The sequence below is a fragment of the Populus trichocarpa genome, chromosome 6, assembly GCF_000002775.5.
Source record: "Populus trichocarpa isolate Nisqually-1 chromosome 6, P.trichocarpa_v4.1, whole genome shotgun sequence".
Taxonomy (NCBI): Eukaryota; Viridiplantae; Streptophyta; class Magnoliopsida; order Malpighiales; family Salicaceae; genus Populus; species Populus trichocarpa.
In genome coordinates this window covers 21,617,488-21,634,777 of record NC_037290.2, presented here as the reverse complement: position 1 = coordinate 21,634,777, position 17,290 = coordinate 21,617,488, and the positions used below count along the sequence as shown (strand labels likewise).

At 35.6% G+C, this 17,290-nt stretch overlaps 2 protein-coding genes across 2 annotated transcripts; one reads left to right on the top strand and one right to left on the bottom strand.

The window, feature by feature from the left end:
- Positions 1–252: 252 nt before the first annotated feature.
- Positions 253–12,318, top strand: LOC7466020 (uncharacterized). Its single transcript, XM_006381904.3, has 19 exons — positions 253–530; positions 1,033–1,525; positions 2,955–3,046; positions 3,667–3,831; positions 3,931–4,324; positions 4,514–4,632; positions 4,730–4,802; positions 4,883–5,103; positions 5,184–5,228; positions 5,626–5,719; positions 6,131–6,322; positions 6,539–6,642; positions 6,764–6,845; positions 8,117–8,263; positions 9,795–9,905; positions 10,455–10,625; positions 11,480–11,539; positions 11,626–11,796; positions 11,895–12,318. Exons 1-18 carry the CDS (start codon positions 490–492, stop codon positions 11,737–11,739), a joined length of 2,718 nt encoding a protein of 905 aa, XP_006381966.3. The 5' UTR covers positions 253–489; the 3' UTR covers positions 11,740–11,796; positions 11,895–12,318.
- On the bottom strand, positions 11,005–16,076 carry LOC112327879 (protein trichome birefringence-like 8). The gene is given in 10 exon segments (XM_052453759.1): positions 11,005–12,151; positions 12,237–12,257; positions 12,259–12,387; positions 12,487–12,503; positions 12,505–12,596; positions 12,599–12,659; positions 12,661–12,826; positions 13,519–13,574; positions 13,576–13,906; positions 15,979–16,076. Coding segments are annotated over 10 exon segments (1,299 nt in total). The 3' UTR covers positions 11,005–11,823.
- Between the last annotated feature and the right edge of the window lie 1,214 nt (positions 16,077–17,290).

Sequence of the window (17,290 nt, the reverse complement as noted above, 5' to 3'; positions counted from 1 at the left end):
AAATAAAAAAAAGCAGTTTATAATTATAATATAATATTTATTATATTATATTTATAATATATAAGTAAATGAAATTAAAACGCGTGGCTACAATGCTTTCTTCACGTCTTTTAGAGCACTACTTAATTAATAAAAGAAGTATTTATAGGGCTATGTTAATACCACGTGGCAAACACTAGATCACTACCGGGGATCCAATCACTTGGAATCCTCTTGCCATTCACAGACACCTTATTTTACTATACACGGGATGGGATGGTCACACCCACACACATTCCTTTTCTTGTAGATTGCAGGAAGACCGAGCCATCATTCTTTTTTGTGAACGGACGTTTCTCCACGTCACCCAGAAGTAAAAACCTTACTGCCACGTCACCAAAACTTTCTCCTCTCTTCCTCATTACAGACCCTTCTATCCGCTTGCGCTCAAATTTTCCTGCGTGCCAAACGCAAACATTTCCCCGCTGACTTTCTAACCTTTACATTTACATGGAAGTTAAATTGCAGCATAGTAGCTTCTTAAATTCAAGGTGCTCAATTCTTAATTTCATTTTTAACCTTTTTGTTTGTTTGTTTCATCGCAAGTTTCCTTTTTAGAGCTATCAGTCTTAACTCTGTAATTTTAGAGTAGCTAGGGTTTTTGGAATATCTGCTTGTTTGGATGCTAAGAAAATAGGAGAAAATCAATATTCAAAACTAGAATTTCAGTTCCACTTGTGATTGAATTCCGTTAATTATATTGTTTATAATAACTTCATTTTTTTTGCTCTGAACGACTGTAAATGTGCAGTAAACTGCTTCATTGGTTCGATTAAAGTTTCGCGCAACTATTATGGTTCGTGTTGCGTTGAAATTTTAGTTGTGTTTGCTGTTGGGCATGTTAATTAGTTTGTTCATGTAAAAGATACATGCTTGGATTTTATGATTTCGTCTTTATACATGAAAAAAGAACTTGTAGAAGTGCTAATGTCTGGTGTGCTATTGTTTTAACATTAATGTGGTTAGAGCTTATTGTTGAGGTTTCCATTGCAGTTCTTCAAATCCATGCCTTTCACGAAATTCAATTGTTTCTAGTATTTCCTGCAAAAGAGTAGCTCACTTGGATTATCTTCTGATCAATTGGGGCAATTCAAGGAAAAGATACCCCATGAAGCATACGTTGTGGAGGAATGGAAATCATAGTCTTGATTATCAATCAATTGGATATAAGAAACTTAATCTGACACATATGAAGACAAGAAGGACGGGGCACCTTTTTCCCCTAGCATCCGGTGATGATGGTGTTACTGTCAATGGGACTCCTTCTGCAAGTGCCAACAGTGATGTGGAGGATATGAGAGTTCAACTCAACCAGTCGCTACAAGGTGAAGATTCTGGTGATAAACTTGTTCAATCTTTACACGATGCAGCAAGGGTTTTTGAGGTGGCAATTAAAGAACAGGGTTTGCTATCAAAGTTTTCTTGGCTTTCCACGGCCTGGCTTGGTATAGATAGGAACGCATGGGTGAAAACGCTATGCTATCAGGTTTATTTTCATCTCTGGGAAAGTTATTGGATAACATGCATCATCCATACCCCTTTTTACTTTCCTGTTCTACTCTAAGATATGCATGTCTGGTTCATAATATTATGGATGCGAGGAGTTAGCCATTCAATGTTATTGAACATAAATACCTCATCGTTGACTAATGCTAATCCTATGATGTTGCTAGGCTCTGTTCTTGAGAACATTCCAGTAGGGATACATTTTTTTCTTCTTGGTCTGGCTACATCACTTTAACAAGAAGAACAATTGTGATACTTTATCATTGAGGTCAATACTATTGTGCCACTTCCACTCGACCACTCTTAGTTCCTCAAACATGATGTCATTATCACAACCAGTATTTCTGCCACCTCCACAAATTGCGTTGTCACCATTCATAATGTTGATGCCGGAATTGTCTCTTTTATTGACACTCTATAATGCTGCCATAGCCCTCTTCATCTATCATCAAAACCATAATTTGTCCATGGCAGCATTGCAATGGGTACATGTATAGTTAAAATTATTGCTTCTGCTGAGGCCTCAACCACTGCAACCTTTGTTACAACTATGTCAACTACCATCTGATTTCTTTTATAATTACATGTAAAGGCTGAGGTTCTCATATCTGTTCAGCTTTATTATAAACCTATGGAATTACTGTAGTGCCCGTGCCAACTGCCATTTTGATGGCATTAAATAAAAATAAATGTGAGTGATATGTGCTCTTTATTAGATTGTTCATTTTGGTGAAGTGAGTTCCTGTTAAGGTCTTTGGAGTCCATTTTGAGGCCAAGGGATGATGCATTCTGAAATGCCTTAGTCGTCCACTGTTGATTGGGGTCCACTTTTTCTGTATTGGCTTCTTTGTGGGTTTACTGTGATCTTTTGCGCGGACATTTTGTTTGAACTTTTCTTATTCATCTGACTGTGTCTCTGTTCTAGGTAATTGCCTCGAATAAACACCTGGACTAACTTCTTAGTGTATCATTGATCATTGATCAGTGATCTGATATGAATCCTTTGTTCAACTGATAAGATTCCTTCAAGATGTCCAGAGTTGTTATTTTTAATTCTTCATATGCTCCTAATATGTATATTTAGTTTCTCTACAACAAACAATATATCATGCTTATTTTACCCTCACCCTCACCCTCATAGAAACTTTGGTTCTAAATTCTCAAAACATTTTCCCAATTTCTTCCAAAAGGATTCCTACATGCAGTTATTGTTGTCCTTTTCTTCTTCAGTATACTTTTTAGCAGACATATTTGTTGCATTGTTTCTCTGAATGTTCTGAAAATTTAGTTATGTGTATCAGTGCATGTATTAGCTATAAGAGTTGTAGATGTAGTCTTTTGACTGTTGAGTTCTTCACTATTTTAGTCCAGAAAACAATTTAGAACATTTGATGCCATGTATTTCTCAGGCTTCTGTTTGCTCCTTACTACAAGCAGCACATGAGATTTCATCCCGAGGTGATAGTAGAGACAGAGATGTAAATATTTTTGTTCAAAGGAGGTAATGGATATTATTTATTTCAAATTGCCATTTCTTGTTTGGCTGATTCCTATTGAAGCTTCCAGAATTTTACCTAATTTCAGTCCTCTACTTTATTTAAAATTTTTACACCCTTTGTTTTATGCGTTTGATGTGTGTGAAGGATATATACAACAATTAACACTTTTTTGCACATCTTTCACCAACATTTAACACTTTGTACATCTTTCGTTCTTGAAATAAGGACCTGAAACCTCTTTTCTGTTTGAATCATTGGTCATTTTTGGTATTGATATTTCAAAATCACTTGGAGCAGGATACCTTGTCATCCACGGCCAAATTTTACACCTAACTTTGATAAGATTTTACTTTAAACCCATTGGTGAAAACCCGCCCCCATTGTTTCCTGATAGATGCTATTGCTAACCATGTAATCAAACTTTTGGATTTTCAAATTTGGTCCTGTATGCTATAGCTCCTCCTGTCCTTTTCATATTCATTGGAGACCTTTGATTCCATAATTTCCATTTCTGTGTTATTCCAGCCAACATGGATTGTGTAATTTCTGTACTGATCTATCTTCTTTGGTTTCAACATACCTAGACTTTTATATCTGTTTTAACCTTTTTTTTTCAATGCAGTTTATTACGGCAATCTGCTCCCCTGGAGAGCTTGATCAGAGATAAACTATCTGCCAAACAACCAGAAGCTTATGAATGGTTTTGGTCTAAGCAAGTTCCGATAGTGGTGACTTCTTTTCTTAATTATCTTGAAGAGGACCCACGCTTTACTGCTGCCACTGCTGTGTATGTCATTGTTTCCCTGTTACTGCACGTTGAGGTTTCCAGTAACGATTACAGTATTGATATCCATGTGATAATAAGGTTATTTTGATTTACTTATAGGTTTGGAAAAGGCATGTCCTCGAGTCCAGGCAATGGAAGTGATGTTTCACTTCTTTTACTGGCACTGACTTGTAATGCTGCAATCATGAAACTTGGCCCCACAAAAGTTTCTTGCCCACAATTCTTTTCCATGATCTCAGATATAACTGGTAGATTGATGGACATGCTGGTTGATTTCATTCCTGTACGCCAAGCTTATCATTCTATAAAGCATATTGGTCTACGCAGAGAATTTCTTGTCCATTTTGGTCCTCGAGCCGTGGCATGCAGAGTACAAAATGATTGTGGTTCAGAAGAGGTGATTTTCTGGATTAATCTTGTACAGAAGCAGCTCCAACGAGCTATAGATAGGGAGAGAATGTGGTCAAGACTAACAACATCTGAAAGTATTGAGGTTAGTGCCAATGGCTTATGTGCAAATTTAGAGTATAACTGGTACTTTTTATCCCTCCAAGTGGTCCCTATTAATTTAGACCACACTCAAGTGTAAAGTGTCAACCATCAGTCTTATGCCCCTATTCAGAAACATATACTGTATTGTGGGAGAAGGATTGAATGGATAAAGAGCTGTTGTTGAATGCAGGTTTTAGAGAAGGATTTGGCTGTATTTGGATTCTTTATTGCCTTAGGAAGAAGTACACAATCTTTTTTATCAGCAAATGGATTTGATATTCTAGATGATCCTATTGAAGGCTTCATCAGGTAGCTCTTTTCTTTCCATTGTTTTAACATTTCTGGACAAAGTTTGGTTTAGACTTCTTTTGCTTGGTCGTCTATCATTTCATGGGCTTTGTTGCAGGTACCTTGTCGGGGGTAGTGTTTTGTACTATCCTCAACTTTCATCCATAAGCTCATATCAGTTGTATGTAGAGGTCAGTCAGCATCACATATACTAACATTACTGTTGAACATTCTGTCTCAATAGTGAATAACATGATTTTCAATTCCATAGGTTGTCTGCGAGGAGCTGGATTGGCTTCCTTTTTATCCAGGCAACATTGGCACCCCAAATCTGTCTCATGGACACAAAAATAAACAGAAGGATCCTCCAAATGCTGAAGCTATCCCTCAAGTATTATACGTCTGCTCCCATTGGATCCAAAGCTTTATTAAATACAGTAAATGGCTAGAGAATCCATCCAATGTTAAGGCAGCAAGGTTTCTTTCCAGGGGGTAATTGAACTTATGTTGCCTTAGTTATTGCAAAACAAAGAGTTATTCTTTGATTTAACAAATTTTCACTCATTGTTTAGGCACAACAAATTAATCGAGTGCATGGAAGAACTGGGAATGTCTCGGTAAGCTAATGGAAGTAAAACTAACTTTTTATTTGATGTGCACATGATCATGCTCATAAGGCAGAAAATTTGTCCTAATATGAACGGGATTTGTATTCCATGTTTAAAAAATAAAATAAAATGCACTTCAACATGATTAAAAAACTTTAAAATGCTAGGAATGGATGGAAATCTTTTGAAACCAAAACTGATCCTCCATTAAGATTTACTTGGCATTTCAGTTTTAGATGCATTTCTATTGGTTATTGCCAAACAATTTATTGACATTTTGACTTGAGCTATATTTTTGTCAAAGACTTATTTCATTTCATTTTGTTTCGTTTACTTTCATTTGACTCTTCTTAAAAAATGATTCATAGTTGCGGATTGCAATTTACACTTTAAAAGTGTGATGCAGGAGAATGACAGAAAGCAATATCAATTATTCTGTTGAGATAACAGGACCTGCAATTAATTTGACCACTGGCAAAGAGACAGATTCGTTCAATAAGGTTTTTCTCTTTCCTTTAGTTTATTTCAATATGGCCTATTATTCACGTATCATTTTGGAACTTGGAAGGCACAACTTCCCCATATGAACATATTTGTCGCAAGGATCTATTTCCTGTGGCATGGGTCTGAAGAGAGGGAGAGGCTGTGGCTGAAAGGAGGACAAATTAGACAAGGGTAATTTGGTCTAATCAGTGCAATAACATTTATGAGGATGCGGAAACAGCGTCATCCCTGGCATAGTGCTTAAAGTGCAAGATGTACTTGGTTGTTTTGCTTTCTTGTTGGTCGCAGCTTGCTTCTAGAGTTGATATTTAACCTCTATGTGTGGGCTTCCATATAGACCAGCTGTCCCTGTCCCTGTTTCTGTTCTATATGTCAATAGAATAATTGTGCTGTTCATTTGGTGTCAGGCATTGGAGAGTGTTGAAGGAGCTCTTGTGAGACTGGAAAAATTACTTAAAGAGTTGCATGTATCAAGCTCTAATTCTGGGAAAGAGCATTTAAAAGCTGCTTGTTCTGATCTTGAGAAAATAAGGAAACTGAAGAAAGAAGCTGAATTTCTGGAGGCATCTTTCAGAGCAAAAGCGGCTTCGCTTCAGCAGGTATTCTATTAGTTTCACCCTACAGCTTATTAATGACCACTGACTACATTCCATTTGATTCACTGCTGACCTGTACTCCAAAAAAGTGCACTGTAATTCCTTTCTTATCTTTTTTTTTTAAAAGGCAGCTTTGCACGTCTGTGTTTACATGATAGTTATCATCTTTATTAAAATTTGTATATCTTACTGATAATAAATTACTGATTGGATCATCAGGGAGAAGATGAAAGTAGTCTACAAACTTCTATTAGTGAGCAGCAACAGTACTTCAAAGGGAAAGGGAGGAAGAATGCTAATGTGAGGTTAGATAGAAGTAAAAGGTATGAAATTTCGGCTGTAGGTTTAAGCTTTTTCCAACAAGTTTAAGTTTCTTTTTTATGCTATTGTCTGATTTATTTCATGCTCAATAGCAACTCCTTCCTTTTCTTTCTGAGTTGTCAGTAAATTTCAAGGAGCGTGGAACCTCCTTGCGCGCTCTCCAACCAAGAAACCTGGCCCTGATGCTGCAGTTGTAGATGCATCTGTATGCCCTCCCCTCACAATATGTTTTACAATATTAACTGTTTGTGGATGGAGTCTTTTTTAATGCATATTTTTGTAACTACTATGAAAATTCCACTCTCAAAATTGAAGCTAGTTTAAGGATTTTTTCTACTTGAAAGGTTTCTGATTGGAACTAGCTTAGAGGTAGATCCTTGGAAGAAAAACTAAACTCAATGACATATCTTTATTTTGTGAAAGTAATATAAAAGCACTCCTAGTTGGCCATTCGATAAATAGACGACTTAAAGCTGTTTTTATTCTTCTGGTTTCTATGATGTTCTTTGACCTTAGGTTATTCTTGTTGAAGTGCCTCACTCGAAGAAAGGGAAAAATTTAGGTACCGGCAGACATTTTTGTCCTATAGAATGTTATTTGCTAGGTATGTTATTGTGTGGTCCTTTTGAATATAGATTACCACTGTATGGTTCCATAAGCATCATATTTCCCAATTTGGTTCACGGTAAAGGTAATAGTTAGAACTTGGACATTAAATAAATTGACTTGACTAATACATACAATTGGACTGATTTGATTATCAGCAAACAATTAATTGTACATAATGAATGATGTGTAAAAATGAATGGCAGCATAGTCTATTGGTTAGAATTAGATTGTTAATTATCCAATTTTTGAACCACTTGTTGCTTGAAATGTCAATAATTCAAGGCCATCTTTTTACTAGTTAAATGGAGCCGGTTCAAAAGTGTATCCCTTTTTCTAGCTGCTCCCTATTATCAATGCAGTAACTACTAAAACCAGACCAATAAATAAGGGAAACTTTCTGTAGACCTAACTTCATTTTACCATTAGTGGATAAATTTCGATGCACTTCATATCTACCTCCTTTCAGAAAGAAATTATTAATTTATACAACTTGCAAAACTTCAATTGCAACTCTTTCATGAAAACATTGTATAGTATACTTTGATATTCTTCATTGTGCATTCTGGAACCCTAGATCTTGATGTTGACTGGAAGTATACTAAAGGAGAGAGTAGCAACAGTGCTCGACCCAGTCATTAGGACTGTTTAATGTTTAACACTCTTGAATAAGTGATGACTGACAAGACATTCTAAGTTAAAGATTATTATAACATTACATACCCATTTGAGAGAATTTTATCAACTGTGGCATTTTGTTCTCTCCTCTCTCTTGCTAATGTTGTGTTCTTAAGTATATTTTTTCTGTTAGGAGTTAAATTATTTTTTTATTAAAATGAAAGTTATGTAAAGTTGGTTTGGTAAATGCAGGGAGATGCAAATTTTGGGCAAACTACAAGTACGGGTATTGGAGAGTCCGAGTCCAATGAAATTCATCGTTTTGAACTTCTAAGGAATGAGCTCATGGAACTCGAAAAACGGGTCCGGAGAAGCACTGATCAATATGAAAATGAAGAGGTATGTCTCATGCTTTTTAACAGCTCCTATATAACATTTGAATGTTATAATAGTTTTTTCCTCCATGCAATACGTGTCAGTACATATGCCTGAACAATTGTGAAAACATGGAAAAATCTGATAATAATGTGGGAAACAAATTTTGAAACATTGTAAACTGGTTCTGGTCCCACTAAAGTGGGTAAGGACTTTTATGAAGTCTGCTTGCTTGGCTTAATTTTCACCTTCATGGTTGCAAGCCCATAATTTTTATTATTGCTCGGTTTAATTACACTTTAGATATATATGTGGTGTCGATTTTTGACAAAGACATTCTTGTGGTTTTTATTTTGGTAATTAGATCTTTGTGATTTGGACCATTAAGCAGTAGAGGTCTCTTCATCTATCCGTAACCCACTTTATTATTGATTTTGAGTTTTAAATGGAAGATGAGATGCATGTTAGGTTTTTATTGGTTTAAATTTTAGAAATAAGAAAATTAAAAATTTGAAAAAAACAAAAATATTTGTTAAAAATTTGGCCAACTCTTAATTTATTTATGGGTAGATTTTTTCTTTGAATTTTTTTGAAGTTAGATTTTTTTTTCATGATTTATTTTAAAAGGACACAAAAATGATTAAATGTTTTTTGCTAATATTTTATTAATTTATGCTAGATTTGTTATTATTATTTTTTTTGTAATTTTTAATCTTTTAGTTAACTGTTTATTTATCTACCATAAAAAAATACTTTTTTTTTTTTAAAAAAAAGTGTTGGTTTATTTTTTTTATTTCATCAATGAAGGATAAAATTATGGATTTATTGATAAAACATACTCGATTCAATTTATGTATTTTTTTTATATGCATAATCTTTCAATTTAATTTTTCATAAAAGTTTTGATCTAGAGGTTTGAGATTTTATAATTTTTACATAAAATTTACTTTTTCCTAACTTCTTTATTTGCCTTTTGAAAATAAAATAAGGAATTAGCTAGAAAAATAAAAAAATGAAAACAGTCCAAAATAAATTAATAAAAAATTAGCAAAACCATTTTAAATATTTTTTAATTTGAAAAAAATAGAAAAATTATTTCTAGCTATAAATAAATAAAAAGTTAGTAAAGTTTTTAATCAATTTGTTTTTCAATTAGGACCAATAGAAAGTTGACATGTCTCCTAATCCCTTTAAAAGTAAAAATTAACAAAAAATTGAATTGACTATGGATGGAGGGATCTCTGCTGCGTAGTGGACCAAACCATAAAGATCCAATTGCCTAAATTGAAATTAAAAAAATGTCTTTGTCAAAAAATGATACCACAAGTACATCTAGTGCAATTAAATCAATACTGCTCCAAGCAATGACCCTGGAGACCTTTTTTTTAACAGAGAACATAACTTGCCATCTAGATTACTCAGAAATTATTGCCTTTTTTCTCAAATTTATATAATATCAACTAGTTTTATTTACAGTGACCACTGCCATCTATGTATTCTTTACTTTAGTTTTATGCTATGCTATATAATCGCTTAAACTTTGTTTTATTTTCAGGATATTAAGGTTACAGATGGTGATGAGGCTGCAAGTTCTCAATTAATCCAGGTTGAAATGAGTGAAAATGTCATTGAAAAATCAATTGTAAAGCTAAAGGAAACAAGCACGGTATGGCTAGCCCTTTTCATTATTTAGTAATTAATACAGTATTATGTATCTTTCAAGCTCAACATCATTGAGTGGATAAGACTACCTAACGTTCTGTGCTATGATGGTGTTGTGTTTTTCCTATGAATTGAATTTTTCTGTTCTTTGCACCTGGCCTTTTGTGATTAAAATTATTTGGTTGGCTTGATGACAGTGGCTATTCAATTGGTTTAGTTAAAGCTACATGAGTAAAGTACAAGTCTTTCCAAGGCCCAAATATATTAACTGAAATAAATACATTGTTTCTGCATGAACATCTATTTGTACCTGTATTGGTTTTTGTGCAGGAATGCTAGGCATGGTGAAACAGATGCAAAATAATGTTTTCATTTCTTTGAATTGTTGAGAAGAAAAAAGAACTGAAGGATTTGAAACTCCCTCCCAGTTAAATCTTTAGTATACATTCTGTGACTACTACATGATGTATGGCATTTTAGGTTTTCAATTTTATAACTCAGCTCCTTGACTGTTTATTTGTCATTTGTAACATATATGGTTAAATATGCACAGGATGTCTTGCAAGGAACTCAGCTTCTAGGTATTGATGTTGCTGCTGCAATGGGGTTTCTTAAAAGGGTCTTGATTGGAGATGAGTTAACAGAGAAAGAAAAAAAAGTTCTCTTGAGAACCCTGACGGATTTGGCATCAGTGGTTCCTATCGGTGTTCTTATGCTTCTTCCAGTAAGTCTCATCATAAAATTATCCTCATCAACAGTGTATTATTTTAGTTCTCATTTACATCCTCTCATTAATCTTCAAATACACACATCTCTTATGTGTCATTACTTCTCATTCATTCATCAGGCCAGTGTAGTTTTTCACTTCTCCTTCTGTTGTAGTGCAATTGGTACTGGTAAATGAAATATTGCTTTAGGACAATACAGTTATTTAGAAATACATGACCCTGGTGTTATTTTGAAGGTTTATGGATATATGGAACTTGTATTTGTTTCCATTACAGTTGGATTATTTCTGTGGCAGAGCTTTGTGGATCACCCTTTTTTATTGTCATTCTATTTGAGAAATCCACTTGTCAACCTTCATATATTTAGCAAGTATAGAACCCGACCAAGCTTCTGTATGGTATATATTGATATCGTAAAATGTCAAAAATTGTTACTTCTGGTGCAAGTTAAAAAAAGGGATAGATGCCTAAAAATTTCCAAGCATACAAGAGCTTGGCTAGCTGCAAGTGCACCACTAACTGACCTACAAGTTGGCCAGGTTCACTTCATGTTTATAATCTGACTTGTCATTGGATCTGGGATGATTCTGTGGTTATTTTGATTGCAACTGATTGAAACTGCACCTCCACCACAGCAAAGATATTTTGAAATTTTTTGAGTGCAGGATTATGGGTGTTAATGACACGTGATCCTCAGAATTGGGTTTCTTATACATATGGTAAACTGAATTGCATATTCACAAGAGCTTCAATCCAAATCTGTGATATATTGCATGTTCACAATTTACATCTGTCTGCACTGTTTTTTCCACTGTGACCTGATGTAGAAAGGGTAATTTGTGCATTGTAGGTCACTGCTGTGGGGCATGCAGCAATGTTGGCTGCTATCCAGAGATATGTGCCAGCTTTGGTGCGTTGTTTCTGAGCTAATAACTTCCCTTTTTATGCTCTTCTTTAGATGTCAGATCTCCGGGCTTCTAATTTGTTCATTGGCAGATACCATCCACATATGGAGCAGAAAGGTTGGATCTCCTGAGACAGCTTGAGAAAGTGAAGGAAATGGAAACCAGTGAACTGGATGCCAAAGAAAATGGAGAGATACTATCCTGATCACAAGCAGCCCAGATTATGTACAGCCCGGGCAGTGAAAAAAACCTTCAAGATGAGGTAACTTGGAAATTATGTAATCTGATATCACTTGGTTCTGAATCCCATTGACAGTAAATTAGCATATAGTATTTCATTCCATATGTCTGGTATTCCAGGTAGACACCAATGACTGCAGTCCTGTGGAGTGTCAACCGGAGTGCCTGGCTCACGATGACGAGAAGGGTGACCATCATAGCTGAACTGTGTCAAATGCGTAATGTTTAAGAACTAAACCTTCCTGTCTCCATAATCCATCTCTTTGATTACAGTAGAAATGATTTGGTTATGCACTGGCTCTGGTTCCAGCATTGTGTAGTTTGTCAATGGTTGTCTGTCCATATCACATCGACCTCCCTCATCCCACTTACCATTCCTGCAATTTTTCATATCAAAAAATTGTAACGACATATTACCCGATGTGTACAGTTCCCAGCTGGAAGTGCGCCAAGAATATTTACCTGTAATGTACTGGAGAGTAGCCAAAAAACACGAGTCCTTTCGGGGTTTAAATTTTCAATCCATAACTTCGGTGTTTGTAGAGATTTTTTAAATGCCTCCATCACATTCAACGACACAGTCACTTTACCTTTGTCCTCAAAATAGTAACCCCTGCATACACACACCAAATAGTCAATTTATTCCATGCAGCTTAAATTTATTGTCAGCATTAAATACAGAGACTGCAAAATAGGAGAGAAAATCTCATACATCTTGACAGTTTTATCTTTCATTCCACCAATGCCCGGTGCTGACCACCAGAACATCAGCCCCTTCCCATTTTTTGGAGAACCAGTGTAAGTGGTCGGGCTTAGCCGATGAGTAACCAGGAAAGGCGCCCTGTAATATTCAACTTTGAGATTGTACCAGGAAAGGTGCCCTTGTGTGTTTAGTCATGGGGTTCCCGTATTCTTCATGTATTGAAGACTTGTTGGAAACTCCTTGAGCAAGCATGCACAAGAAAGGCTCCCACTGGTTTCTGCCAACAAAGTCCCCAGCAAACACAATCCCCCCATTTCTGCTTCTTTCTAGAAGTTCACTTGCATTAAATCTGAGAAGAAACGAAAGGGATTTATATGAGGAAATCTCATGTAGAAGCTACAAATTGTCTTCATGTGCATTTGGAACTTTATAAGCCTTGCAGTGATTATTTCTTAGTGGAGCTAATTAATTCCAAAAATAAATTAAATTTATTTTATGTTTTTGTCTTTATTTTCTCAACTAAATACATTTTATTTTTATCTTGAGGAAAATGATTTATAAACAAATTCTTGATAGTGAAATTTCATACAAATTGACGTGTGAATTGATGAATAAGGAAGCATGGATTTCATGAATCTGAACAAGTGCGATGTAAATTGATGGGGTGCAAATTGATCCTAGTTAATACGAAATGTATGGAAAATGATCCTGGTTAACTGTTGTAGGGACATCTGCAGTGATGCTGATAGAGATTGTCTGATGCACTTCACGTCTAATGAAAAGGGCCATAAAGCTTCTGTTTCTCCTAAAACAGTAATCCGCGTAAACTGGTCTAACAAAAAAAAACCCTGAAAGCCTAAGTATAATATTATAGTATTCTCCCGACTTTGTATCCCTGATGATCAATTAGGGTCTCCAATGAATTTTAGCAATCCAATATTGGTAAGGTGTTTACTTTCGTGGAGAATTCAAAAATCCAACATTCAAGGAAGCATCTAATGCATGCAGGCATCTTGAAAGTTTAATGATGAGCTTCCATACCTTGGCAAACCACACCCTTCTGGCTGCCATCGCCAATTCTGATACTTTCTTCCATTTCGAAACACATCGAAAGCCAGGATCAAGAAAGGGACAGCTCTCTGTGTAGGATTGATTCTTGTTACTTTCATCCCGAACCCATCTTCCATGAGAATAATCACAGGCTAAGCGTGATGATTTTTCATTGCTGGATAGGATTTGTGACAAGAAACCAAAACGAAAGACTGATAGTGGATCAAAAGGGCCGAAAAGATCAAAGACAATGAGAAAAGAGGTTGCACACACAAGTTCTCTCTTGATTATGAGAGGAGAGTAAAGAAGTTGGTGTTTTTGGTTTCTGGTGGGCTGTTGATGTGATGATCCATAAGAGATGGAATAACAAGTGTTTTTCCTTTATTATTTAAATTTGAGAGAGAAACAAGGGATATATTGTTGCAGTTGTTAATTAATTGGTAACGAAAGTAGGAGAATTAGGGTTCATGCGATGGTGGATTTGCACTCTTCTTTTTTTAGGAATCTATTTATCTGAGATCATGAAGGATTATAAAGAAGGGCAATCCATCTTTACTACCACTACCACTACCACGTTCATTGCATGTCTTAGCCTATTCTTTCTCTCTCTCTCACTCTTTTATATACTAATAATAATGGTAATTAAAAAAAAGGGAATCCCTCCCTCTTTTTAATTTTTTTAATAATAAATAATGATAATGTATTCTGTTATTACTGACTCGTGTCGTGTAATCACCATATTAATTATCGAAATAAAACCAGCATTGAGCTGCTGGACCCAGCCGAGTCAGGTACTCAGATCAGGTAAAAACGACATCGTGTTTATTTTTAAACTGCAGTGTTAGCCATCCTGATCTTCCTTCAACTTGACAAGCAGAGAGAGAGAGAGAGCAGTTGAGTGAGTGTAGAGAAGAAAGAGAGAAAATGAAATGAGTCTGCAAATGTGTAAGATTCGATTTGAAAGAAATAGCTGGTTGAATGGGATAGATATTGGTCCTCACCCTAGTGATTATTTACACAACATAACCTGAAGCCCAATGGTGGAGCTGCTCAACCGAAACACTCCTCTGTATTTCAACATCTTGGGTCATTTAGTTGTCGGAATCATTTAGCATACTTCTTGTTTATGCATGCTTATGTACTGTTTGAAGTAATGTAATTTTGAAATTGTTAACATTTAGAGGCTTTTGTTAATTTTTTTGGCTTTTCTTTTGGTTAATTTGGAAATTGGTATTCAATGCTTTGTTTGGATAATAGGGAACCCAATTAATTGTATTGGAATATCTACTTGCTATGTCTTACTGCCTTTAGAATTATGTGAGGTGCCTTTTGGGGAGTTGAATTTGTGAGCTGTCAGTGCAGGCATTGAATCCAATGAGATATTGTTGACGATGAACTTGCAGACTATTTAGCAGGGGTGGGTCTGAGATACAGATGATGCAACCCACCTTTCAGAAAGAAGGAAGCTATAGCCATTTGCATCTCTGGTACTCGGTGGTTTTTTGGCTTGTGACCTTTGCTATTTGGATCCTCTGCCATAAAAAAATCTTTTTTCTGTGATGCTGATCTCTGATTTTTCTAGCATTGCGCACACCATTATAACAAGCTGATACTATCTTACTTGGTTTTCCTAAAGACAATGATCAAAAGACTAATCCTCCCTTGTGTAGTATTGAGTTTTTAACATTTCTATTCCTTATAGTCATTCCATTGTAGTTATGATTGTTTTCTCAAGATGAACTGAGTGAGGTCCTTTTTATCCCTCTATATGTTTTCATTCTTTTCTGAACCTCCGATTTGTTGCAACAAATTCTGACTTTGTCTAATAGTCTCTCTCTTTTTTTTTCTTTTTTTTTCCCCTAATGCAAATGAAATTAACAGCGGTGGATGCAAGGGGAGGTATGGAGACTCTATGGCCTGCTTTACAGCTGGTTTACATGACAAGAGCTTCTACATATAGAGATGCTCTTAAAAGTTTCATACAAGGATATCAGGAATTAAGGTGTTCAGCAGGTCATGGAAATGAAAGAAGAATCTAATACTCAAACGAAGGCAATGCTCCCAAGAAATCTACAAGAGCCAATATTCCAGTGTGGTGATTCAAGTTTTTCTCCTGAGCATCAACCATGGACAAAACTCGTAGAGCTTTGCTACAACTTAACTTTTGAAAAAAAGTTACTATTCTTGTGAAAAGAGTGTAAGAAAAGTTTCTAACATATCCCATTTAAGGGTTCTATTTGTACATTAAGACTATGAATATATTGAATATTTTGTATTTGTACCATAGGGAGACGGACATACCATTGACAATGCTGACTGCATTATCAAGTTGATTTGGCTTTATTACATTGTATGGTTTTAGCATTCTTGATGGTTAACCTTTTAACTTTTTGAGTCATTTCTTGCATCTGATTTTTATGGATGACCAGAAAGACCACGATTTGTAAATACAGAAGCATGTAGTGTGGAAGGTTGTGACTCTTTTCTTTCTTTTTCCATTCTGGGACAATGGGCATATTACCAGCTATTCCATCCTGGTTTCTGCCCATCTATACAATTGATTATATATGGGGAATATCCTTGCAGCAGTTTTCTTTTCTAACAGCCTTTCTAGCATTGTTGCTGCTGTCATTTTGCAGCTTCTGTTGGTACCGGCACTGTTTAGTATGGTTCAGCAACCAACCTAGTCGAATATTTTGGTTCTACTCATTTGAAATGGAATCGAGGATTATTTCTAGCAAGAAATATATCGGGGAATTGATGTTTGGTTGGCTGACAAGTCAAGTTTATGCAAAGCTTGGTCTTTTGAGGTCTAAATCTCAACATTTTGACCTAAAAATGGTGACTTTTTGATAAAGGGGATACAAGCAACAAGATCCTGGAATCACACACTTAATGTAAACTGAGCATGGTGCTTCTCTCATCTCTATTGAAAGGGAAGCAATGTAAGATATATTTGTACCATCTGCCTTTTTAATTTTCCTCCCTTTTCAGTACTCCTTTTTTGGCCCCCTAATTTTTCTGCTACTTTCTCTGCTAACAGGCTGAGGATCATGGGAGTGCAGAAGCATTCAAGAAGCTACTATTGAATGTAAAGAAAAGGTGGCAATTCTTGCTCTTGCCTGTCTTATGTAGGCTATTATTTGAGAACATGCATTCCATCAGTATGCACCATCATAGAATGATTAAACTTTTGTGGTGTCTCTTGTCAATATGCTTTTAATTATCTGGTACAGTTAGGATCATTCCTTGTCATACACTAGGTTTCTTTCGGCAGACTTTCAAGTCAAATCATCTCACACTGATCCAGCATGGTATCTTTTTTAGCGTTTGGAGAATTTGGTGGTGGCAGAATATTTGGCTCATATGGCACAAGTGTGAAAACATTTAGTGCAATATATAGGCAGAAAATGAGAAAAAGGAGGATTACGCATGATTTGCATAATGTGGAACTAAATAGACTTTAAGGCTCCAGGATAGGAACTTGGCTCTTGCTACTGGCCAGTAACCCTACTTTTATTGAATTAGAAAGTTATATTGGGGTGCCAATAGTTCTAGCATAATAGGTCATAGTTTCTATTATGAAGGGACTGTTATGTCGGCATTTTTTCTTCTGCTTTTTTTTAGTAGGGTTGCACAGTACCCAGCCCCCTTCGTGATGACTGGGGTTTTCTTCCAGGTCTTTTCAAGCACATGGTATCTGCTTTAAGTCTTCTCAGGATGATAATATGATAACTAGTCCTTGACCAATAACTGGCATCTT

What these genes read in the sequence shown, in the direction of transcription:
- LOC7466020 (XM_006381904.3), top strand. Translation starts at nt 490, where the DNA reads ATGGAAGTTAAATTGCAGCATAGTAGCTTCTTAAATTCAAG. An exon ending in CAACATCTGAAAGTATTGAG is followed by an intron (nt 4,325 to 4,513) that starts GTTAGTGCCAAT and finishes TGTTGAATGCAG; the next exon opens with GTTTTAGAGAAGGATTTGGC. An exon ending in AAGCGGCTTCGCTTCAGCAG is followed by an intron (nt 6,323 to 6,538) that starts GTATTCTATTAG and finishes TTGGATCATCAG; the next exon opens with GGAGAAGATGAAAGTAGTCT.